At 41.9% G+C, this 24,673-nt stretch overlaps 1 protein-coding gene across 13 annotated transcripts in view; it reads right to left on the reverse strand.

Annotated features, from left to right (window-relative positions):
- pcloa (piccolo presynaptic cytomatrix protein a) overlaps window positions 1-24,673 on the reverse strand; it is a 64,960-nt gene that overhangs the window by 25,318 nt on the left and 14,969 nt on the right. For 12 of the 13 annotated variants that reach the window (XR_004896111.1, XM_035996349.1, XM_035996348.1 and 9 more), the window contains 7 exons: window positions 13,027-15,768; window positions 8,635-12,739; window positions 6,767-8,304; window positions 3,915-5,985; window positions 1,641-1,688; window positions 948-1,030; window positions 596-671 (listed from right to left, as the gene is read on the reverse strand). Coding sequence is in view for 12 of the 13 variants with exons in the window: in XM_035996349.1 (XP_035852242.1) it covers window positions 596-671; window positions 948-1,030; window positions 1,641-1,688; window positions 3,915-5,985; window positions 6,767-8,304; window positions 8,635-12,739; window positions 13,027-15,768 (10,663 nt within the window). In the remaining variant the exon portion in view is untranslated. The remainder of the gene's footprint in view (window positions 1-595; window positions 672-947; window positions 1,031-1,640; window positions 1,689-3,914; window positions 5,986-6,766; window positions 8,305-8,634; window positions 12,740-13,026; window positions 15,769-24,673) is intronic. The other variant, XM_031313732.2, reaches the window with a different exon arrangement.

Consider the following 24,673-nt stretch of genomic DNA (forward strand, 5'->3'; position numbering starts at 1 on the left):
TTACAGTATTTAACATGGTTATGGAAGAAAGACCAAAATGACTGAGGCAAAATGACTCAGTTCAGCACTGAGTCCTCGTAAACAAAATGCTTCCTTTGTGGGCTGAATGTTAATTGTGTAAGATAATCCTGAGTGTGAGGGATACGCCATTTTGAGCATGGCAATGACTGATGAGCGTGGAAAAGAGCCAAATCAAAAGGGAAGCCAGGAAATGAAATGTCTGCTTGCTTTGAGCCTGAAGAAATGGTGTGATGGAACGTAATGGCAGGGAAATTGACTCGCCACTTTGTTGAGATCTGGCATGAATATCAAGTAAATAGGACGCACACTAGTCATGGTCTGTAAATCTAATGGGATGTTATGATCCATATTGTGTACATTTGATTTGTCATTATCCTTTTTGAAAAAAATTGAATCTATTTTATAATTAGTCCAATTCAATAAAGGAAAAAAATATGTATGCTGGAAACATGCATTTAGACAGTAAGCAATGGGGTCAATAAATATATAATGCATGCATCACAGTCAATAACACATTCACTTGTATTACTGCGCTGCTGTTATTATTAAATGAAATATATTTGTGGTAACTTACCTGAGACACTGCGGTCTTTGGGATCCCTCTGTAGTTTGACCCTGAGGTGAGGGAAGGGGTAGTACGGGCCTTTTCCCTGTGGCCCATACATATTGGCGAGATGTCATGTATGTGCAAGGTAAATGGGAAACTGTTAGGTATAGAAGCTTTGCAACATGGACATACAGTATATGCTGCATTTAAGTGCCTGCAGTTAACATGTGAGTGTGCATACCGCGTTTTAAATATCCAGATTGTGAGAGCATGCATTTCATTACTGCTTGGACTTGGTATACAGTACACAACAGAACTTTACTACAGTTTCTGCATATGACGATAGGTGTGTGTTGTGTGTGTGTTTTTCCTGTTTCACCTGTCTCTTCTCTTGTCCATTTTCTGACCGTCCGTCTCTAGGTTTGTCAAACCAGTCTGTCTCCTCTCGTCTAAGGTGGTAGGCTTCAGATATAAAAACAAGCACTACTTCAGAACCAAATGAGACATTTTCTTCTGACTATACAGGATGGGCTTCATCAGTTCATATAAAGGTGATTGCATGCCATTTAGCAAAAGTCAATTCATCAAAGGCTATACTAGTTTGTGGTTGGGATAAAAATGTGAGTAAAACAAGGGCCAGAGAAGGATTTGATTATTTCACTTTCTTGTGAAAAGAGGAAAGGATGCCAAGCAAGACAACATTTTTCACAGGTATTGTTAAATGAGCAGAAAAAAATGCAGTTTGAGAGTTAATAAAAACAGTATTAGTACAGTATGTATAGTAGCATAATCTAAACCTATAGTATGGTAATTATTCATGAATGTAAATGTTGGGTATGTACATATTTCACATTATTTTTAACTCCAATTGTTAAAAGTGTATCAGTACAGTATAACTATATGTTTGCAATGTAAAATCATTAAAATTTGTTTAAAGTTGCAAAGTAAAGTGGTATTCAATTGAAACTTTACAAGTGTCTAAAACCACCCCAACATTTTGGTCATCATTTAGTGGTGCAGGTTAATGTCTTAATAGCTAATGGATAACTAGAGAACTGAACTAATACTCTACCATTGGTTGCATCGTCTCTGTTCAAAGCCATCAGGGAATCACTTAGTGCTGGAATCAAGGCAAATGGGTTTACATTGCGAAATGATGGGATCCATATGAATTCATTAACAAGTAGTTATGCTGCATTGAAGACAACTGAACTCAGAACTGGGATATTTAAAGGTTTAAACCAGAAAGATAAACAATGGAACCTACTAATACTCTCACATTTTGCATCCCTCTTCGAGAAAACACTGTCCTCAGTTTGGAATCCAAACCAAGTCATTGCTGCACAAGTACTCCATAATACACATGAATTATTGTGATGGTTGTAGTCTGCTTCAACAAGTATGCATCAACAATATATTGCTTATAAAATTAATTGATTGTTTATGGCTTTTACCAAGCAAAACAGCAATAAACTGAGATTTACCCAAATGTTATGTTCTTACTTAAAACAATAATTTTAAGCAATTTTTTTCTTTTCTTCTTCTTTTTCTTTCAATTTCTTTCCTGTTGGAATAAGACACTGTGCAGCACATTTTACAAAAAACTGGGTCCTCTTAGTGATGGCAGTTCAGAATAATGTTTGCTTTCAGTAAGTGTAGAGAATAATAAATGAAAGTGAATATTTGCCCAGCAAATGATCATTTAAATAGTCTATCTTACATAATTGCTTTTTATGAGATTGTTTACCGTTTTAAAATAAAATATACAGAAAAGGCAGTAAGACCTTTAGAAAATGCGGCATAAAAAAACAGAAGGTTAAATAAATGCATTCCATGCAACATAAAGTCACTGATGTATTACAACACAGTACATGCAAGCAATCATCACGACAAGAAATGCATGGTAAAGTTTAATATTTATTATACATATAAGTGTTGCGACCAAATATCATGCATTTGCAAAAATACGACAGTATCCTGCTTTAATCTATTTTCTTGGAATGTCATTATGTTTTGATCTTGCCTATAGTTTGATATCATATATTAATCCACAAATCTATTTATACACCTAAATATGATGATGAAATACATAATTATCCACTATCCACTTTACACATCAACTATTGTAGAATTCAAAATAGAATTCATGGACCATTGGCTGTTTTATTAAAATATTCTCTTATTTTGAAAAGTAATTGTACAAGAATTGATTGATTTAACTGACAGAATACTGTATCATTTATGTAAAATTTGCAAGGAGGGGAGGCACTTTTGCAGTGTATTATTTGTGGGGGAAAAAAGCTTTCAAAATCGGTTTTGAAGGATTATTCTGTATTGTGGCTCAAGCCTTGTATGCCTAACAAGCATGATTTGAAAGACTATGAAAGTTAAGTGTTGAAAAAGCTCAGATTACACTTTAAATAAAATGCAGACTGCCACAATGTAGCTGTACCAGAAAAGGCTGTTTTCATGAACCATTCGTACATATAGTTACGAAAAGTGATGCACTGGAGTTTGTATGTGTTCCACATATTTATTACTGTATGCAGCACAATGGCTGTTGATGTACAGTATAAGAGCGTGAAATGCCGCATAGGGAAGTGGCTGGGGAGGATGGGCCATTCGTGTCCCGGGTTGTACAACATAAGGGGACCGGTATTTTAACAAAACACAATCTTTTTTCTAATCTTAACTAGTCTTTTTGGGGCCTAAACTTGCATGACAATCACCTTCTCTCGGCTAAACTTAACTGCAACGACCGCTAAAAGGGCCGCGGCCTCACAGTGCTCTGTAGCTGGCTCACAGTAACATTTTCTCTGCAAAATTTAACTGTAAAGACAGCTAAATTTAACATGTTACAGGTCGTCACGTGACCAGCCGGCGCTCGCCGTAATTTTGTAGGATATCATACGAACTGTTGTGCATACATTTTTGTATGATAACATACGAACCTATTAATACGAATGAGTTGAACAGAAAGTTAGATTGTGTCATGCAGTGAACTAATATGGAAACATGTTACACAATATTTGGAATGCTGACAGAAACACAGTGCATGCATGAAGATACATTCAAGCACACCCTAAAAGGCATAGAGCAAAATGCACAAAGGCATGCATGCACACCAGATCTCAACTGATTGACCAAAAGTATTGACACCAGAAAACAAAAAGAGGATACATTCACTAAAGTTAAGGTTAGACACATGCAGACTTTCAATAAACACACAACAGCTAAATATTACAAAATAGAACTAAATGCAAGCGAGACAACCCATAACCAGACATTCTCAAGGATGAAACATTAAGTAGGAAAAGAGTGACAATGTGACAAGTCTGTTTTTTACCTTCACTATCTGACATGGTGCCCTGCAGGTCATCCAGCAGCACATAACCCCTACCCCTGGTTGGCTCTTCCCTGATATGTTGCGGCTGCTGGGAGTCCTGCAAGGACAGGCAGGAACCAAACTGATCCCTTGAATCAGCTGAAATAGGTGGCAGAGGTCCTGCTGATGCACGGGCCATGCCCATAGGCTGCCCAACAGGGCTCAATGGACTTTCTTCCTCGGAGTTCTGGGCCACTATGGGTATTCGGCCACGGCCACTTTGCACAATGGGGAGGCTGGTGGGTTTGGTGCGACCAGATGGGGTTTGATAGCTTGGTACATCTACAGATGTTTCACCGTCCCCTTTAAGTCTCAGTGAAGAGCTGGAAGGATCTCTTTTGATAGACAAGTCCAGGCCATAGCAAGATGTGGGCCTGGATGAGGGTCTTGAGCGACTACCACTAGGATAGGCAGAGTCCAAACCTAAGCTCTGGCCCAAGTTTAGCGACCCAGCCAAGTTGGCACCCAAGGTTGATCCCAGGTATTTTTGTTGCTCTGCAATATTCTTACGAAGGCCGAAGGTAATCTCATCTTGTGAGAGCCGGCTGGATCTTACCGATGCACTGGTAGTCCCAAGATAGCTGGTATAGTCTGTCTCCAAACCTCTGTTATCTGTCATAGAGGAATACTTGGAAGAGATCTTAGGATCTAACAATGGAGCCTTATGTTTTTGGTACAGCATGGATGCTGGGAGATTTTTAGCCGCCTGCTTCTCTAGAGTAAGTCGACTGATGCTGTACTTGTCTGACTTTGGATAGTTTCTTTGGGAGTAACTAGATATGCTAGTGCTTGGGGTATAGTAATGCTGGGAGAGGCCTGTCAGTTGTTCTAAGTTTTCTGTCCCACCCGTACTTCTCCTAAACTCTTGCTTGAGCTGCTGCTTCAGGAGTTTTAGTTCGTAGGGTTCCTCCATTGTATCCTCTTCATCAGGGGTCTTTCCAAAAGTATGGAGTCTCGAGGTGGATCCCAGATAGTCAGTAGACCCCAGATCTGCAGCACTCCTACGCAGCAGCTTCTCTGCCTTGGCCAGCTCCCTCTCAGCCAGACTGTAAGATGAAGACAGTCCTGTGGAGCCCTTAGCCAGTTCTGCAGCATCTTCCAGCAACATGTAACTCCGAGGTGTATGGTGATCTAAATCTGTGTAATAGGAATCAGAGACAGCTGACATGGGGCTACGTGCTATACTTCCCACCTCCAAGGCTCTGAGGTCAAGGTGGTTGCCATATTTGTCATAAGTGACTCCCAGGTAAGCTGATGATGTGGGATCAGGCTGGCGGCTAATGACTTCATATTTAGTTGCATCAAGCTCTGAGAGGAGAGCTGCTTGTCTGGCAGCTTTCTGCTGCAACAGGAGCATCTGGTGGTAACTTTGCTGCTGGGCACTAGTGAGCGAGGGAACAGAGGAGTAGAGGGAATGAGATTGGTAGGACTGGGGAGTCTGGTAGAGAGACTGTTGGTATTGGTTTTGATTGTATTGGTACTGGGAGTATTTTCCATACTCATGCTTGGTTTGAGGTGGGACAAAGTCATCCAATTCTGACTGAGGAGCTGTCCTGGGACGTTCAAGACCATGACCTTCAATCTCCTCATCTTCTCCACTTCCACGCCCACCTCTCGTCTCTCGGATGTTACTAACCTCACTGTCTGACATGTAGTCTCTGTCCTCGGCAACACTCTGTAAATATGCCCTTTCCCTCTTTTCTCTCTCCTTCAGTAGCACATCCTTTCTACGATTAATGCCCATCTCCAAATACCTAAGCTTGGCATCAATCTCTTTTTCCTCTTCATCTAACTCTGCTTGTCTTTTTCGCAGCTTAGATGATTCACGCTCCACCAGATCTAGCTCACGATCAATGTCTTGTAAGATCTTGGCACGTGCCATGTTGGAATTGCGGCACATTCTTCGACGGGCCGAACCAGTGCTGTAAGCTGTCTGGCCACTCGTTGTTGTCTCTTCCTCTGACGGTGGATTGGGGAGAGTCCTCTTCACTTTCTTTTGAGTGCCTGTTGGTGTGCCACCCGAGCCTTTCCCCTGTAGGACAAGTAAACAAAAAACTGATTAGGACTGTAGGAATTCAAACTGCTTTCTGAACCCCTTTAATATTTGAAAAAAATTACTTTCTCTGAACCGTATTACTTAGATACAATTAACGTGAGATAATTGCTCAATTTTGCAAGATTTGAGTTACGTTATCAAATTAGAAAAATACAAAAGGGCATCAATTCTGGTCTCACTATACTGTTAATATAAAGTCATGACTATCAATTAGGATATGAACATTTGAGGTGTATTTGAGTGTATGAAAGGTTATTAGAAAACATCTTTTGTTCACCTTTTGTGCCTTCCAGTAAGACATGTACTACTGTCCATAAATACTACTTACTACTCACTAAATTGCACATGCTTAAGTTTAATTTCAAAAGAGGTAATTTATTTACAATAGGCCTCAATGGATCTCTGACAGCTCAGTATTTTGTGAAGCAGGATAGCTAATGACTGAGCCATCATGTCAAAAAGGATAGTTTTGTTATGATGCAAAACACTTGACATATAGTTAGTTTTACATAAAGCAGAACAAAACTGCCATCATTGGAGCTGCTACCATGGTATTTTATGAAGATATAGACTCAAGCTGGAAATACCTCTACAGAAACATCTCAATTAGTTTTGCACATTATAAACCAAAAGAACAGTTTAAACAGTTAAAATAAACTTACTTTTGTGTTTAGCCAGCTCCTATGTTCTGTTTTTAGGTTTTGTCCTTATATTTATGTCAATGTATGTATGTTAAAGTGATACGTATAGTACTCACAGTATAGCTTTCACCATACTGGGTGCCAGATGTTGCCCTTTCGTCTCCTGTTGGACTCAAGGGCTTAGGGTCAGACATGGATCTCTGCATGGCTTTTGGTCCCCTGGGACTTGCTGGAGAGGCTTTTGATAGATCGGTACTTCCTCTTAGCTTTTGTGGGCTTGTATCACCCAGTGATTTGTCATAGGACACAAATTCAAGGGATTTGCTAGGGGATATACAGGGGGATATGGGGGAATAAAGCACGTTGGGAGATTTAGGAGGGGCTTGAAGCGTAGAGGAATCAACGTTCAGGTTCGGAGACTGGCCTATTTCTAAGGGGATAGGTCTTTTCTTTGGTGAGGTCCTTTCAGAGTCTGACAGCTCCATCCTGGTGTCCATTCTAATGTTCCCCTCTGTATCTGTTTGTATAGAAATCTCAGTATGGGCTTTAAGAGACATCTCTGAATGCCCACCCCTATCACCCCTGGCAGTGCGTGGCCGGCTTTGTCGGTTTCTGGTCTGAGCCTCCCATTCCTCTTGATCCTCATCATCAGTCTGCACACAACTGTCAACACTCTTTTTAGTACTTCTCTTTTTTCTCCCTGCTGTGTAGGCTTTGCTGACTGTCTCATCCTCTTCATCTGTCTGGCACCCACTATCTGTGATCTTTCGAGACAGGACTGTGCCATCAGGTCCTAAGACAAGTGCCTCCTGCACGCCATGCCCTGGTATGTCCCCACCTGGGTACATCTGACGAAGCTTTTGCTCTTCCAGTTGCATGCGCAGTTGCTCTTGGAGTCTCTGAATCTGCTCAAGTTGCTGCTGTTGCTGGGCATAGGTTTCTTTCTGCATCATAAGGTGAGCCTGTCTCTCCTCTTCTTGTTGGTTCAGAATCTGCTGCTTCATGGCCTGCAGCTCCTCTAGTTCCTTCTGCACCAAGAGCTGTTCATGCTCTCGGAAGCGTTGAATCTCCTGGCGCTCCCACTCTAATTCCTCAGCCAGATGCTGTTGCTTGAGTTTCTCCATCTCTAGCCTCTCACGCTCTGCCTGATATTGGCCATCCCCAGGAACCAAAGGTGAAGACAGAGCCTCAAGTGAAGCAGCTATGGCCTCCAGGGATGCATCAGTGTAGGTATCAAGGGATAAAGAGCTTGTTGCTGTGGCAACAGCAGCAGTACTACCCCCTCTAGAGATCTCCAGATTGAGTGGGGCATCTCCTTGCTCTTCTGTTGCAGTAGTGGAGATGGTAGACAGGAAACTGTGGGAACGTGTAAGTGGCAAGTTCTGGAGGTTGGACAGGGAAGGCATGGTGTCGCTGGTATGCATACCTGACAGAGTGTTGTATGTTGTACTAAAGATGGACCCAGGTTGGGTAGTAATGGCATATGTAGATGGGATTGGTGCTGCAACAGAGGAATAGACCACCCCATTTGATGACCTCAAGACGCTGCTTGTACCAAAGAGTGTACCGACAGCACTTGTAACTCTGGCTTGGGAATAGGGTGGAATTGTCATTCCTGCGTAAGTCCCTTTCTTGGAGTAGTCAACAGCTTCACCTGTCAAAAGTCAAAAATATCAGTTGAGTGCAAATAATGCAGACTTATTCAATGTTGAACCAAGCCAAGCCTTTTCCAAATAATGAAAAAGAAGGTGGAAAGGAAAAAAAAAAAACTCCAATGTCCAAAGCGCAACAAGTATAAACAAGATGTACAGTAACAGCATGCAGGCACATGCAAAAATATTATGGTAAAAAGGGAAAAAAAATTGTTCATGCAAAACAAAAACAAAAGCAAAAATAAACAAAAAAATACTGCATTAGCCATGAATGAGTCGAAGCAGTTCAAAGTGACATTTAAGTGACAGGTCTGCAATGTCACTGCACTGACCTGCATTAGAAATCTTTGCTGAGGTAAGATCTACAGCACCCTCTGTGGTACCACTGAAATTATAGCTGTTCTTACTTTTGTAAAAGAACAGGCCAGCTTCTGCTAGATTAGTGTCTGACATTGATGGTTTAATTCCACCAAACCCTCTCATGCCGTAAGGTGATCGGTCATACTGGTAATGGTCATCCCGATATCCAAAACGATCTTCAGGCAGGGGTGTGGTAGGTTGCTGAGTAGTGCAGATTCCTGAAAATGGGAGCTTGTATACAACATCACAGCATACAGCTCTTTTTCCTGCAGTCAGATCCACTGGTTTGCCATCATCATCTGTGATTACAGCTGTGACCACTTCTGCAGAAGCAGCATCCACTGATACCATAGTGTTGAATGATTTAGTTGTGCTAAGGTCAACAGCTCCTGCCACTGTGGTTGTACCCATCATTAATCCATTGGCAACACAACTTGCAATAAAAGTGGGTGCAACAGTGACAGGGGTGGTCTGGAAAGTTCCTCCACCTGTGCTTGATCCAATTGAGAGGTTAATAGGGGTCTCTGTACCAGCATGAATGGAAAGCTGAGAATCAATTGGCCGATATATAATTTGAGAAACCGGCTCAAATGCTTTGTTTTTTGTTAGCTGAAGGGGCACTGAAGATACTTGGGAGGTGTCTACATTGTCACATTGCTGGATTGTGGCAGCACAGGTCACAATGGTGATACTATCAGTCACTATAGAAACAGTGGATGATTCAGCACTGAGGTTGACCACAGGTGACTGCACTGCGCTGTTCTGACGAATGACATCAGTTGCAAAGGACTGACGTCTTGAGTCTGGGCCAGCAGACAGATCCACACCTTCCATGGTTGAACCTGGGTCCACCTTCATTGTCCTAAGATCTACTACCTCAGAAGGTTGGACAGCCTGTCCATTCTGTGCTGGCCATTGGGGCTTAGGTTTCTCCATTGAGAATGGGACACCATTTGCCCTTGGAGCTGGCACTGGTGGTGGTGTTCTTTCATGAACAACGGAGACAGTGGTCCTTTGGACTTCGGTGGTGACCACTTGAGAGATCAGGTTAGGCATAACCATAGGTGGCTGTGCCGAGGCAGATACAGCCTCAATTGTGTGACATGAACTAGATACATGTTTTTCTGGGCCACAAATCTCTTGACTTTCAATGGATTCTGTGACTCGTGTGTATGCCAGAGGCACCCTGGTTGTTTGATGAGGGATTGGTTGTGGATGGTGCTGTGGATAAGATTGAGGTTGCGGCTGTGGTTGGTAATAACTTTGGGGCTGAGGTTGGCGTGAAGGAGATACTGGGCCAGGGCTAGAGGGAGCTTGAGTTAAGACACTGTCTACTGGAGAGCTGGGCTGAGATGGCAGTGTGATGACTACATATGTGTCACGATGATTGCTAGCATATCTTGGAGAAGAAGGGGACTTTGGTGCGGGTTGAAACAGCTTGCTCTCAGAGGAAGGGCTCAGATTCAGGGCTATGTCCGTAGGACCAGTGGGAAGTACAGTGGGTCTTGGTAGATGTGAGGCATGGGCAGGTGAAGAAGGCTGTGAGCCAGGCTTTGGTGCAATTGGTGGTTTGACACCATGTCCTGGTCGGTGGCTATCCCCAATCCCTGCATTAATGGATGGCTTTGGTGCAACAGGAGGGGGAACATGAGGCTTGTACATTGGGGTAACTGTTTGTCTTGTAGGTGGTACTTGGGCTGCAGTCGAAGCCACTATCTCGGGCCTGATTGGAGTTGCTGAAGCCTGAGGTGGAAGTGGAACTGGAGCTTTCCTGGGAAAAACAGTAGGTTTTGGTGGGGTGGGAGGAGGCAGTGGTGGAGCAACAGGTACTTCTGCTTTTTCCTGAGAATTAGCCCGACGCAGGACACTTGGCTTGGGGGGTATAGGTGGAGCAGTTGAAACTACGCTGGGAATAGTGGGTGTGTACTGGGGGACTGTGGGCAAGGGTGAAACACTTACAATTATGGGGGCTGATGTTCTTGGGAGTGCACTAGATAAGTCAATAATTTCAGCCTGTGATTCTGCAATTGTGGTGTGAAGTTGCTGATCTGATGTGGATGTTGGAGGGGACTCGGAAAACACTGTCACAGGCTCAGTTTCCATAGGTGATGTTGTGTCTGACACTGCAGTTGAATCTGCTTCCTTTTTAATCATACTCTCGTCATCAGAAGACAACTCTCCTGAAGAGCACTGTGTCACCTTTAAGTCTGGAATGGGCTGGAGTGCCCTTCTAGATGCATTGGCTTCTGCTTCTGGCTCCTGCTGAGTTGGACTTGTTCCAGGAGTCAGCACTCTTTTAATTAGCTCTTCATATGCAGTTTCAGCATCCAACAATGGCTTTCCATCTTTGCCTAATGTTACTATGCTGTGTTTAGGGAAGATATTCTCAGCAGGTTGCAACACAATTTCTGGGTTAGTGCTTTCCTTTTTTGGCTGAATATTTTGATATTCCTGCTCCAGCTGCATGAACTCCTTCCTCTTCTTTATCATATCTTCATAAACTTCATCTGGTGATCTGAGCGTTTTGGGCTGGACAGGAACAACAATCTTCTCTGGCTCCCCCATATTATCTGTTGAATTGTCAATAAGAGATCCATAGGCATAGTCTTCAATAAGCATGCCTCCATAAAGGGACTCTTTTTCCAGTTGAATCTCGCCTTTGTCAAGTGTTGGAGACTTAGCCCTCAGCATTATTTCCTCATAAGCCTCATCAGCAGATTTGAGAGATTTTTTCTGCGGTTTATCAGTATTTTGATCATCTGTTGGAGAGTGAAGAGATACTGATACAGGCAGTTGATAGGTTTTCTGAACTGCTGCGATCTTTGCAGGATGGATTTCAAATCCTTCAGAGTCGGATTCAATACTGGGGGAGAAATCCGAGCAGGATGATCGTCTGATTTCCTCCATCTCAATCTCTTGCCTCAGTTCCTCAGTTGGTGAGGCATCTTCAATGGGGGAAAGGTTGCTTGGTGGTGTTTTTGGACGCTCTCGCCTTCTCTGAGCTCGAATCTCTTCTTTGTCTTTCTTGGATTTTTTGCCAGAACCCTTTTGTTTTTCTTGCTCCCTGAGCAGCTCCTCTTCTTCCCGTAACTCTTCTTCCTCAGAAGAGTCTTCAATCGTTGGCAGCGTTTGACCAGGTTGTCTGTGTTTGGCTTTCCTGTGTTGTTTACCCTCACCAGAACGGATATGGCTGGGACTACTACTGTCACTGTCTTCGTCCAGGGATGAGATAGATGTTGGGGATGTCCCAGGAGTGAAGCTGGATGCATGTAGACTGGATGACCCCTCACCTCTTGACCGGTCATCTGGAGAGTCTGTAAGGCTTTCCATTTCAGGCTCTCCATCATCAGTAGGTATACGCATAGGGCTGCTGGTTGAATTCAGCTCCATAGTTTGGAATTTGCGAACTCCAGTACCACTCTGATGCTCCTCTTCTTTTGGTTCTTGTCCCTCCTCTTTGTTTATATCAGGTTTATCCAATGAGCCACGGAGTTGCTTATCTTCTTCATCATCTGGACTTATAGTGCTTTTTTTAGTAAGTCGCCTGGCTTTTCCTGATGTACTCCTCTCAACAACCTCTGCTGTCTTCTGTTGCATTTGTTTCGTCTCATTCTCTCTGATCTTGCGCCGGATTAGGTTTTCCTCATCAGACGGGGAAGCATCCTCATTCTCACTCATTTCCATTATCTGTTTTCGGATAAATTCCTCATCATCCCCAGACATTGGGCTTTCCTTTCCAAAGCTTTCACTGCTATCATCCAGAGAATCTGCCCTGACATCCATGGGCACAAGGAGCTTTTTCTTTGTGGTACATTTGGTATTCTTCTCAGAAAGTTCTCTGTCATCTTCTGAGCTGGGTGAGTCAGGTGAGAGAGGAAGCACCTCTAATTTACGTCTGGTCTTTAGAGTGTCTGTTAGTTTCTCCTCATTATCCTTTGGTTGCGTGCTTGCCTTGGCCTCAAGAATGGGAAGGACTGTGCTTTCCAGCTTGGCTAGGTCTGATGGGCTGGTGGGACTGCTGTCCTTGGCAGCCATTTCTTTCTCTCCAGGCTCCTTCAAGGTCTCCACTGTTTTCACCTGTTAGATTGAAATAAGACAATTATTTTCCCCCCTCAGATATTGCAATACATTTTTTTTTATATCTGAATTAGGATTTTTTTAGCTGGTTACATGTGAACCAAAAATAAATTCTAAAGCCGCCTAAACATGATACGCGGTAAAACTGCTCTTTGCTGGTCGTTTCGTTGTTTTCCAATGGGGAGTACTAAAATGGGAATATTTGTTTAATATAGCAGAAATAAACATATTGATGTACAAAGATAGTCATATAATCTACCGCTACTCATGCTAAATACAATGGTCACCTCAGCGACTGCATCATCACCACTGGACTTTTCCAGTGTCTCCTTTTTCTCCTCCATGTAAGTGTTCTCCTCCTTTGGGCCTTTGTCCTGCTCACTAACTACAGACACTGGAATTTCAGGTTCTACTACAGGGACTGGAGATACTGATACAAACACACCTCCATTTTCAAAAGCTGTATCTGATAATTCATCCTTCTTTAAAGTTGTAGTCTTTCCTACATCAAACTCTGCAGTGCCATCTTTGTCACAGACTGTGCTTGTTTCTGATATTGAAATAAGATCCTGGATATTGCCAGCAACAGGTTGTGACTCAACCTCTTTTTTGTCAAGTTTTCCTTCCTTCTCTTTGATTAACAGCTTTTGCTCTGCAACTTTCTCGAGCAGTTTCTCATCACTGCCTGTCAGAGCTGTCTCCCTCTCTACTTCATGTTGATTTTCAGCAATACTGTTTGTATTTTGTGAACCGGCTTCTGTCCCATCCTGAATGAGTTTCTCCTCACAGGCTCCATCTCTGACTTGTGTCTCACTAATGACAGCTGAGGATGACACCATCTCTACACTTTGCATTGATTCCTTTACATTTACCTTTTCTTGCTCTTTAGAATCAGGAGTTGGGGAAACCGAGGTAACCTCAGATTTATTATCTACTTTTAACATTGTATCTATAGGTATCTGTTTTTCTTCTTTGTGTGCTACACTCTCTGCATCGACAATAGGTTTTTCTTTTTCCTCTGACTCCTCTGGCAACGATGCTGTCTCAACAAGGCTTCTCTCAGCAGTAGATGGCTCATACTTTGTTTCTGGTTCTATCTCTTTATGTATCGGTATCTCTTCTTTTGGGATTTCGTCAGCGACAGTTGGAGTTGGCTCTCTTGCTGTTTCTGATTCTTTTTTGTCTATTGCAGGACAAACATTCTCTGTGTCTGTAGTGGAGGGTGCTGGACTTGATTCAGCTTTAGCAACTTTCTCCTCTAGAGATTTCTGATCATTTGCCTTCTCAACTGTTTTCTGTTTAGTTGCCTCTTCTTCAAAAGATTTCCCTTTGTCAGCTTTTACTTCAATAATCGTCTCTGTAATAGCTGCATTCATTTGAACTCCCTCCTCTTCAAAGGCTTTGACATTAAATGTTTTATTCCCAATCAATTCCTTCTCAACAGCTCTCTCTTCAATGGTTTCTTTTTCAACAGCTACATACATACGTTCTTCTTCAGCAGCGTCTTTCACTGTTTCCATCGCAACTGATAGCTCACCGGGTATTTTCTGCTTAGCTGCCCCTTCAATAATAACTTTTTCAAAAATGTTATTCTCAACAGTGTTCTCCTCTTTTGCTTCCTCTAGAGCTTTGGTTTCTCCTTCAACTGGAGCAACATGAACTGACTTATCTGCTGGGTCAAGTGGAGTGGGCTCCTCCTCTTTACCTATTGGTTCATTTCCTACTTTATTAGCCTGACTTTCCTCCTCTGAAGGTAATACAGGATGTTTGTTATCTGAAACTATTAAGGAACTTTCAGATTCTACACATTTAGCTGGCTCTGGTTTTAATTCTTGCTGGGTCTCGTCAGATTTAGGCACCTCAACATTGTCAATAGGTGCTACATTTTCTGCAACCCCAACTGCAGGTGGAGTAGTTGTTCCAAATACTGGCTTCTCTATTATAGGTTCTGGTTCTACCTTTATTTCTGTCGTAACTTCATTCTTGACATCAGGTGCTACCCTGTCAGCCTCTGGTTTTGTAGTTATGTCAGTTTGCTCCACATTAAAAGCTGTGTCTATTGTATCTGATGGTGTTTGACCTGCTGGAGCAGCTCCATCTATCTGGGGTTCCTCAATTGGCTTAGGTAAACCTACCTCTGATATTTCCTCCTCCTCTTTTACATTTGGAGCTGAGGAATCTGGCTTTGGATCAAGCTGAACAGGAAGTTCCTGTGAGACTGCTTCTGTGATCAAGGCAGGTTTTGGCTCAAATGAATTACTTGTCACTTCTGGAAGATTTTCTGGAACGGGCTCCACTTTCTCATAATCTGTCAGGGAAGCTGCAGTCTCACTCTTAGTAATCTTGGGATGTGGCTCTGTTTCTACCTCAGCAGGGACAGTTGTCTTGTCTAAACCTGTATTAGTCAATAGATTTTGCGTCTCACTTTCCACAGAGGGAGAAAGGTCCTCTGTTGCATTCTCAGAGCTACTCTGTTGTAGACCTGCTGGGATACTACTGACAGGGGCACTCTGTGCTTGTTGCTCAACATTAGATGACACTGTGTCAGAGTGAGGATGGTTCTCTGCTATTTTCTCAGAGCTGTTCAGCTTTTGTTCAACTGCTGGGAATGCAGGGACACTCTCAGCAACACTCTCGGAAATTGGAGCTGGTTGTTCATGGTGAATTACAGGCTCAGTCACCGGTTCAACTGGCAGTGGTTGTTTTTGTTCTTGTGACTGTGGTGTTTCCTGAGGGGTGCTATCAGGAGGAGGGGCAGGGACAGAAAGAGGGGGATCATGATCAGAGGAAATTAATCCACCCTCAGGTGTGGCAATGGTTTCGGGGACTACCTTGGTATCAGGAGCTGGTGGGGTTAGGTCTGCTGCTTCTACTACAGGTTTGCTATCTAGAGTAGCAGGGGCAGGGGTGGAAGAGGGAGCAGGAGCAGCTGGTTGCTTCTTTGGGGAAGCCATGGCTGGAGTTGGCATGTCTCCCAGCTGGCCAGACATGGCTCTTTGGGTCTGACAGTTGAGGCAGAGCCATTCTTTCTGTAAGACAAAGATAAGAACCAATTGTTAGTTTTTTAAGAATTCACGTTAATTACTGTTTGCTGCAATATGATTTCTACCACTAAATTAGAAAATAAGTAACTGACATACATCTGTTATACATTACTGTGAAGTGCCTGGTTTGAATTGCACATAATGGCTTGACAACACTGCTAAAAAATACCCACAAATAATTAGATTTGGAAATGTCACGTGAAACTAAATGTTTCTACGTAGTTATATCGTCACTGTGACAAGTCACCAGTGTAACTTCTTCTATTTCAAGGGAAGCTTTTACATTTGTGGGACTTAAGAGACAGGCCTATGTATAATGCATAGTAATGGGACAAGGGTTTACCAAGGCATGTCAGAAAGGGTTGGGCGGCCTGAGCAGACATTTCATGAGGCAGAATTAACAGAGAGGCTGTGTTTGGATGTGTATTTTGTGTTTTGATGATTGTATAACATGGTGTGCATATGTGTAGGCATGCTTGGCATTAGAATGTGCACATATCCTAAACATGTTAATTCAATTACTTAAAAACACTCAAGACTGAAAAAACAGGGACTTTCTGCATGATTATTGTGCGAGTCAGTGAAGCGCAACTGTTTTTCCCAAGACTCTATGCTCCCTGAACATCTTATTTAGTTCCAACTACACCTCTGTTCAAACGCTGAGGCACAGCACAGGCCAATTTAAAGAATTGGCAAGTGGTGTTTATTCTTTAAGTACCATCATTTCGTCCTTAAAAACACCTGGGATATAGTCCTCACCTAAATCTTAACAGCGTTGCCGCTTGCAACGGAACAACTGCTAAATCTGTCCTGTCGTGGTGTTCTTATTATTGTTGTATATTCCCAGGTACTCACTTAAACACGGACTCGAGAGGAAAATACCTACACGAAAGGCCCTTCCGAGGGCTATAGTTCAAGAGCTGCAGCTATTATTAGAGTTTAATATCCAGTAGTGCTTTGCTTTAAGTGGTTATAAAAGTGTTGATAAACAATCAACATGTTGGGATTTGAGAAAAAACAACAACACTGGAGCTATATACCGCACACACACACACACACACACACACACACACACACACACACGCACACTAATATTCAGCAAGTTTTCAACCATCCTCCACTCTGATGTAAACTCCTCAGTTCACCAAGTGCTATAACATTCCTCTGTGACCCCCCCGCGCTCTTATGAATGCTGTCGACTAGCTTCACAGCAGGGTTTATGCTAAATTCGGGCTTCGGAGAAAATCCCGGCTTGCATGTTAAGTCATGCAACAGACAAGCCACCTCTCTCCAAGCACAGAAAGAAAGAGGGAGACAGGAGCAAGATGGTAGAAGAAGAATGAGGGTATGTCGCAGAAGAAAAGTCAAGGTAAATAAGGAATGAGCTGTAGGTTTCAGTCCTTAACAATATGAAGCTTACACTCTAGAGAAAAAGACACACCTGCATAGACAGATGTTTGGTATGTTAAGCCCCCAACGTCATCTTCCAGGCAGCACTGCATGGAAGGCACTAGGGTTAGGCAAGGGTTACGGTTAGGGTTAGGGTTAGGGTTAGGGTTAGGTGCCTTGAAGTCGACGGTGGGGGCTTAAAACACCATCGAGCGCATAGACATTTCAGTGGCATATACACAAACATAAAAAGGCAGCAAAAATGTTTTGACAGGGCAAATATTTGTGCAATATTGACTCACAAGATGAAAGAAATATTAACTAAAGAGATGATTTTAATTTCTGTAAGAAGAGAAGGAAACAAATACATATGGAATCCAACGAAAAAAAGAAACACATACAGAGATGCCAGTGCTAAGGTTTGCTGACGTTATTGAGTTACATTCCCAACTTGACAGAAATCCAGCTAATTTTCAGACATGATGATGGACACAGCACAGATGCAAGTGCATTTGTATGTGTATGTATGTGCACTATCAACATCCGTCCCTGCTGGGAGGACTTGAGATGGGAGTTTCTCCAGCTTGATGGCTTTATCAGTGAAACCAGAGAGACCAGGCACTGAGAGCCGGAGAGATGGCCGCCAGATATGAAAAGCTGAAAACCCACTCAGTCAGACAGTCGGTCAGCCTCAGCCACTTCAGAGCCAGTCATCACCGACGTTATCAACAAATCACAACAGGCACACTTAAAGCTTGTACTGCCCCCTCAAAAGCAATTGTGCAGTGTGTTTCTTATAGCTACTATGCAGTACTAAATTACCCCTTTTTTAGTCATTTGGAAAAACCTCTCTGTTAAAGCAGATATGTTACTTTAACTCACTACTGCTAAGTGACCATCTCCATTAATTTAATACTGACACGTCTTATAGCAATCCCCTGGAAGGCCATCAAGTCATTAAGTGACTTCCTGGCTTTACTTAAAGTTACGCAAGGCAAAATTGGCAGCTCTGACTTCAACACCCAGAAACAAATGCATTTCAGATACACATTGAGCCTTTGTTTACCTTCCCAGGTAGCTGGTAATCTTGCATTGCCAGACCTATCTCCACAGTGCTGTGTCAGCACTGGAGTATGGTCTGGCTACTGGGCTTTTTTTTTTTTTTTTTTAATTTTTAAATTTTTTTTCTTTAAATTTTTTAATTAACGCGGTCTTATTTGTATTTCTTTAAACCAATCACAATTGTCCTGGGCGACGCTAAGCCCTGGATGCAGCCACAGTGCCCCTGCAAAATAGATAGCAGAGATAGCAAAATGGGAGGGACATCTGGCACGTCAGGTTTTATCCCTGCACTGTATACCAGCTAGGCCAGACTACTTTATACATAATAATACAGAGGGATGGGAAAGCATAAATGTCATACCAGTTATACAGTGTGCTCCCTCTGTCACTGCTGTTTAGGAGTTGTTGTTTTTTTCAAATAGTACTAAAGTTCATAATTAATTTGATTAGTCAATTAGTTATTATTATACTTAGGCACAGTGTTGCTTTGAGCAAAATGCTAACATCAACAGGCGAACATGCTCACAATGACAATGCTAACATGCTGATGTTTAGCAGGAAATATTAACCAGATTTACCATTTAGTTTACCATCTAGGGATAATGATAACCCTGTACTTAATGTCATTTTAATCCATCAAATAGTTGAGACCTTTTCCAACTGGATCGACCTACTGACAGACTAACAGTGCCCTTTGTAAAGCCACGCTGCTAGCATGGCTAAAATTGATGAATAGATTAATTGATAATGACAAAAATGATAACATACAGCCATAGTTAGAACTGTCTTCATCAGAGAAGACTTGTCACCAGTGACAACACACACATCACATATCGTTTATAAAGGGAATCCACAGGGTCTAAATTAGCGGGGATGCGACACTCTTCTCTTGCAGCCTTGTCTTGTAATTAACACTAACTAGACAGGTGTATTTTTATATAACAATCTACCCTGCAGCAAGCTTTCAAATAAATGTGACAAGCCTGTGTGCATTTCTGTCTGTCTGCTGTGATGAGCTCTGTAAACAGCAGCGTGGATGACTCATAAATCTTACAAGGACGTTTTCTAGCATCACATGTGTATGGATACCAAAATGTTGACACCCACCAACACCAACGGGGATGAGTTTGTGACGGTGTTGATGTCATACATATTCTCACATGAAAGGCATGAAATACCTCGGAAGGAAATGACAACTTGCACTCTCCCTCTTCCCACATTACGTTTCTCAAACAAATGCAAGCTCATACATGAATGAATAAGGACAGATTCAGTGTTTCCATCTGTCTTTCATCTCCAACTTTCCATCCTCCTCAAACTTCCTCCAAGGACACAGAAAGAAGACAAACTAGAAACCGCAGACGGCAACCAGATATTGAGACAAGATGGGCTGTAGCTATTCCCAAGTTCGGTTATTGTTTCCAACTGGGAATTGCAGTGTTGTGAAGGTCGGTGCAGCTCTTTGATTAAGACTAGGCATCCTACGAGGGTTTTACCCATCTAAATTTAGACAGAGCCTGGCACTGACAGTGGGAGAAGAAGAGGATCTAGAGGAGGATGGGATGGGACAGATGGATAAAGACAGATGAGAGGATGGACAAAGGAAAGAGGGAGAGGAAATGAGAGAACATGAGAGAAACAAAGGGTGATAATGGTGTGTGAGGCAGCAAGAGAAAAACAGGAGGAAGAGGGAAGGGAGTAGAGAGAAACAAGACGAAGAACAAAGAAGAAGCAATAAGAAGCAAACACATTAAGCAAACAGGATGAAATGAGAAAAGGAGCATGGTGTGGTGAGGGAAAGGGTGAAGCAGTAGAAGCAATTTAAACATGAAACTAGTGTTTTCAATCCATATTCCAAGATACATGGGTATCTACAACTGTACAGACAAATACAAACTGCACATCCTTATTTTAATCAAGATAAAAGGCAGATGAGTCTTTTATAATCCTTATGTAATCCTAGCGTCCTTTCTGCAGCACTGCTCAAGTCACCTTTTGGTGCTAAAGCTCTTGTTAAAAGTAAAGTCTGGAAGTCGTTGCCCTCTTCTCATTGATGAGTGTTGCTGAGTGGCCAACTTAATTATAATGTACTAGACAAGCAGAACATCACAGCATCAGCTCCTTTGCAAGCCAAAAAAGATCTCTGTCCTAATAAATGTCCCACGTTTATAGATGTTCCCATCTCTGGTTCAATGTGCTGTATGCACCCTTTTCAAAGTGGTCCATGCTCATGTGTTGATGCAATTCTCATTTGAATCATGAAACTAAATGTTATGTGAGCAATGATAGCCTTAAGGCTGGAGAACTGGGCTTTGGACCAGGAGATTGTTGGCTTTAATCCCAAAATAAGCAACAAAATCTGAGCGGGGAGGAAGTTGAATAAATCGAATACTGCTGTCAAAAAGCCTCAGAGAAAAGCACTTTTAACCCTCAGCTGCTTAGTAACCAGATCTAGAGGACTGTGGTTGTACTGGTCAGTTGCTAGATGGAAATGTGCGTAACAAGTGCTGCAGGAAACCACAGAAAGCCATCTGAGCAAACATTATCTGGGTAAATGAAGGTTGAATAAAGTTGAAAAAAAGTTAATTAGCAACAAGAGCCTGAGTGTTCCTTCTTGTGACAAGAGTGTCAGACTATGTCGCTACATTGTGGATTGATATTCCAAAGTAAGGTGAGTGAGAGAAGAGAGGGAGAAAAAGTGTGTTTGTGTGTATAAGTCTATATTTTTGTGGATTTGACACAAAGCAAGAGGTCTGAGACAGTGCCTATATATACTCTGAGCCCAGGAATTAAGGAGAGAGAGAGACATTTCTTTCAGGGCATTTTCTGTCTGCATCTTTGTTCGTTTATCTGCAACCCACTTCATAATATGTCTGCATGTGTCAGGTTCCCATCTGAAATAGAAGAAGTTGAGTTTTGTCTGAGACACTCAAGGATTTAAAGATGCTTTTCTTTCTTCTGTCAAGGCTTCTAGTCCCTTAGTCATCGGACACATCATATGTCACATAATGCACACTTTTATCCAAAGAGACAGAAAAATAAATGTATGCATATTTAGTCTGGGTGGCCACAATGAGAAACCTCAAATCCCTGTTATCCTACCTGTTCAGAGTTTCATTCATCAATAGTTTTATATTAAAACACATTACCCATATGAGGATCAGTTTTTGCTCAGTTGTCTTGTCTGGCATGGTTTTATTTCAGTTAGCCTAATATCTGGTTTGATTTGCATTGAGAGATGACTTTATGGAAAGTACCCCATGCCAATCTCTAGGTATGGTGAAGGGTATGTGATGATGTGGGGCTATTTTAATTCCAAAGGCCAAGGGAACTTTATCAGGATGCATAGTATCCTGGATCCATGAAATAACTGGCCTTTAAAAATAAAAATCTGCCTGCCTCTATGGGAATTTAACATAGGGGTGTACTTACTTATGCCCCCTGTATTTTAAGGAAGAACATTTATTTATTTACGATACATTATTCATTCACAAAGAAAATTGGTGTCCTTAAAGATTGGATTTTTCCTCATTTTTTTAATTAAGGCATTAAGATCAATTTCCAAAAGATGATTTTTTTATTCCTCTTTTTAGTCAACTTTAGCATGGGTGTCCTAATTTTTTCACATGACTGTATGTGACAAAGCACATATTTAGTCCTTACCTAATAAAACATACAATTTATTATAGTCTGATGTGACTTAGTTTAATTTAGATTTGTTTTATTCTGTCATAAAACAACATACATTTAATACTATTGTCCTAAACCAGCATTTTGTACCAGAACTGACCAACTATGTAGTGGTTATCAATAACTTTTGAATACCATGATTATATTTGGACTTTACTGAGTAATGTCCAAATAAAGAAAAAACTGCTATGTTGAGTTCAAGTCATTTCAAGTGTTGGCCACTTCCTATACTCTCAGAAAAATCTTGTATTATGTTACAATTCTTGCTTCACCAGATGTTTCTGTCTGACAGTCAATTCTGCCTATAGGTGCTGCTAATGTGCAAGTGCAACGACAAACCACAATAATCAGGTTGTCATGGTCTGCACTGCTTAGGGCAGCATTGGCTGGCACTCACATCTTTTGTGACACTCCCCATCCTTTGGACTCCCTTTTTGGACTCCTCTTTCTGTCACAGTATTCCTTCGTCTCTCTCCTCTGTCCTTCCTCCACTACACATGTTATGTGTCTGTGTGTTTGCTACTCACTTCCCAGCTTTTTAACTTTTTTCTTTTCTTACATTGGTAAGAAAAGTAATGTATGTTTTTCAGCTTGGATCCATGTGTGTATTTGTGGTTTTCACACCTTACTATTGTAAATGAACAAAAAGGTTTGACAGTTTGTGACTAGGATCTTGTCTATGTGTCTCAATCTGACAATCCAACAAGTGCCTTCCAGCTTCACTCCCTTTACCATTTTCTAATTTGTTTATTTTATTTCATGCATTAAGTTTTTTTAATGCATGAAAATGATTTTTTGGAGGTAAAGCCATTCCCTAATCCAGGCTCTGCTTTTGGCCACACATTTTATGAATTATATTGAATATCAATTTTTTGTAAAAAAGCCGAGTCAGACACTTCATCCATAAAGCCAACTTGCTTTTTCAACTCAAATCAAAAGCTCTCCTGCCACTCTAGTAAAGCCTGTTTTCAAGGGGAGAGAGAGCAGCAACAGTCAGGATGTAAATATACAACAGCCTGTGCTAACTAGATGAGGCCAGTGCCAAAATGTGTGTTTTGTCAAGTGTCTGTCTCTGCCTGCCTGTCCTTGCCTCTCTGTCTCACCAGGGCTCAGTGCTGGCAAACATAATGTCTTGGCTTTTTTCTCCCCTTCTTGGCGCTAAAGGCTCAGCGACTAAAATGTGGCCCTTGCTAAGCATGTAAGCACCAGTAAATTAGAAAGGGGATAATTGGAAATCATTCTGAAGTGGAGCTGGAGGGCAAGCTGTGTAAAAAGGTAGAGAAGAGGCTGTTTGCAGTGGCTGAGGACAGTTCATTTCAATCAAAGCAATTTCTAAAACAAAGGTAAACCACTTGTCACAGCTTGAACAAGGTCTTGGACCTGATAAATAGGGCAAACAACACAGTACTTGTTTACCCTGTGTGATCACTCGGTAAAACATGTACATTCCTATTCATGTACCAGCATTCACACTGCTAAAATAACTAAAATTGCACCACTTTTCCAATGCCCCCCCCCCCCCCCCACACACACACAGACACCTTAATGTCTAAAAATACCATCCATTTCAAGCCTTCCAAGGTGGCCGTGTGGGGGACTCTGTGGGTTGCCTGGTGCAACAGAAAGACCCTTTTAAAGGAGGAAATATGAAAGAGGGAACACAAAATAGCCTAGACAGAGAGAGAGAGGGAGAGAGAGAGAGGGAGAGAGAGAGAGAGAGAGAGAGAGAGAGAAAGAGAGAGCTCTATGGTTCTTTTGTGGCTGTTACTATTTTTGTACACTTCACTTCCTCCTGGGCAAATGATGGAAAAGCTGTTAGGACTGGACTGTAAGGGCCAGATACAGACTAACCTGGACTAACACACCAACCGATTCAACCAATTCATATCACAACTGGATTGTTTATGCAAGATGTGATAGATTATGTAAAGAGGAGAACAAAAGCCACCAGGCTAGGATTTTGAGAGGGCCTTGACTGTGTGTATGCATGACTGAGGCTGTTGGTGTACTCTACATATGCATGTGTGTATTCTATGTATGACCATGAAGCATGCATTTATCTGCCAGTGCAGACTCAGGAGGGTTCAGACTGTAGAAGGGCATTGTTATTCTGTGCATGGCACCACCACAGAATAACAATAAGGGAGGAAGACACAGGAAACACAACGAAGTGAGTGAGTGTTAGCACAGACGTGAGGATGTGAAAGACACGGGCCGACCAACAAAAACATGCACGTCCAAACACACGTTAAACACATTGAATTAACTTACATTTATTCACTGGAGAACACAACTAAACATTCAGCACATCCAAAGCTGCCTTATTTACACATTGTGTAAATATAATCAACTAATTGCTAAATTTTTCATGTGTTACATTTTTTTTTTTAAGAAATTAATTGCAATTTTTCACAGTCAGTGGAACCATGCAGCACCTCAAAAGCACTATCACAAGTTCTGCATATTATCAAAACTGTACCATGAACAAAATTAGGATACAATGATGGAAGTGACTACATTGCTAGCTAAAGATACAGCATTGTATCTCCTTTTATTACTCCGTACTGAAAATATAGTGGCAACTTGGAGTCACCATGATGTTGCCAAGCACTGCCAATAGTCTAAACATAACCCCCTGTAAAACCAAGTTGTTGTTTTTTTTACACTTATTTCTTTGTACGAATTAAACAAAACATATATAACACATTAATTAGTGAGCTTCAGATGTGCTAGTGGGCGGATTCTATTG

Source organism: Sander lucioperca, chromosome 20, assembly GCF_008315115.2.
Source record: "Sander lucioperca isolate FBNREF2018 chromosome 20, SLUC_FBN_1.2, whole genome shotgun sequence".
Lineage (NCBI taxonomy): Eukaryota > Metazoa > Chordata > Actinopteri > Perciformes > Percidae > Sander > Sander lucioperca.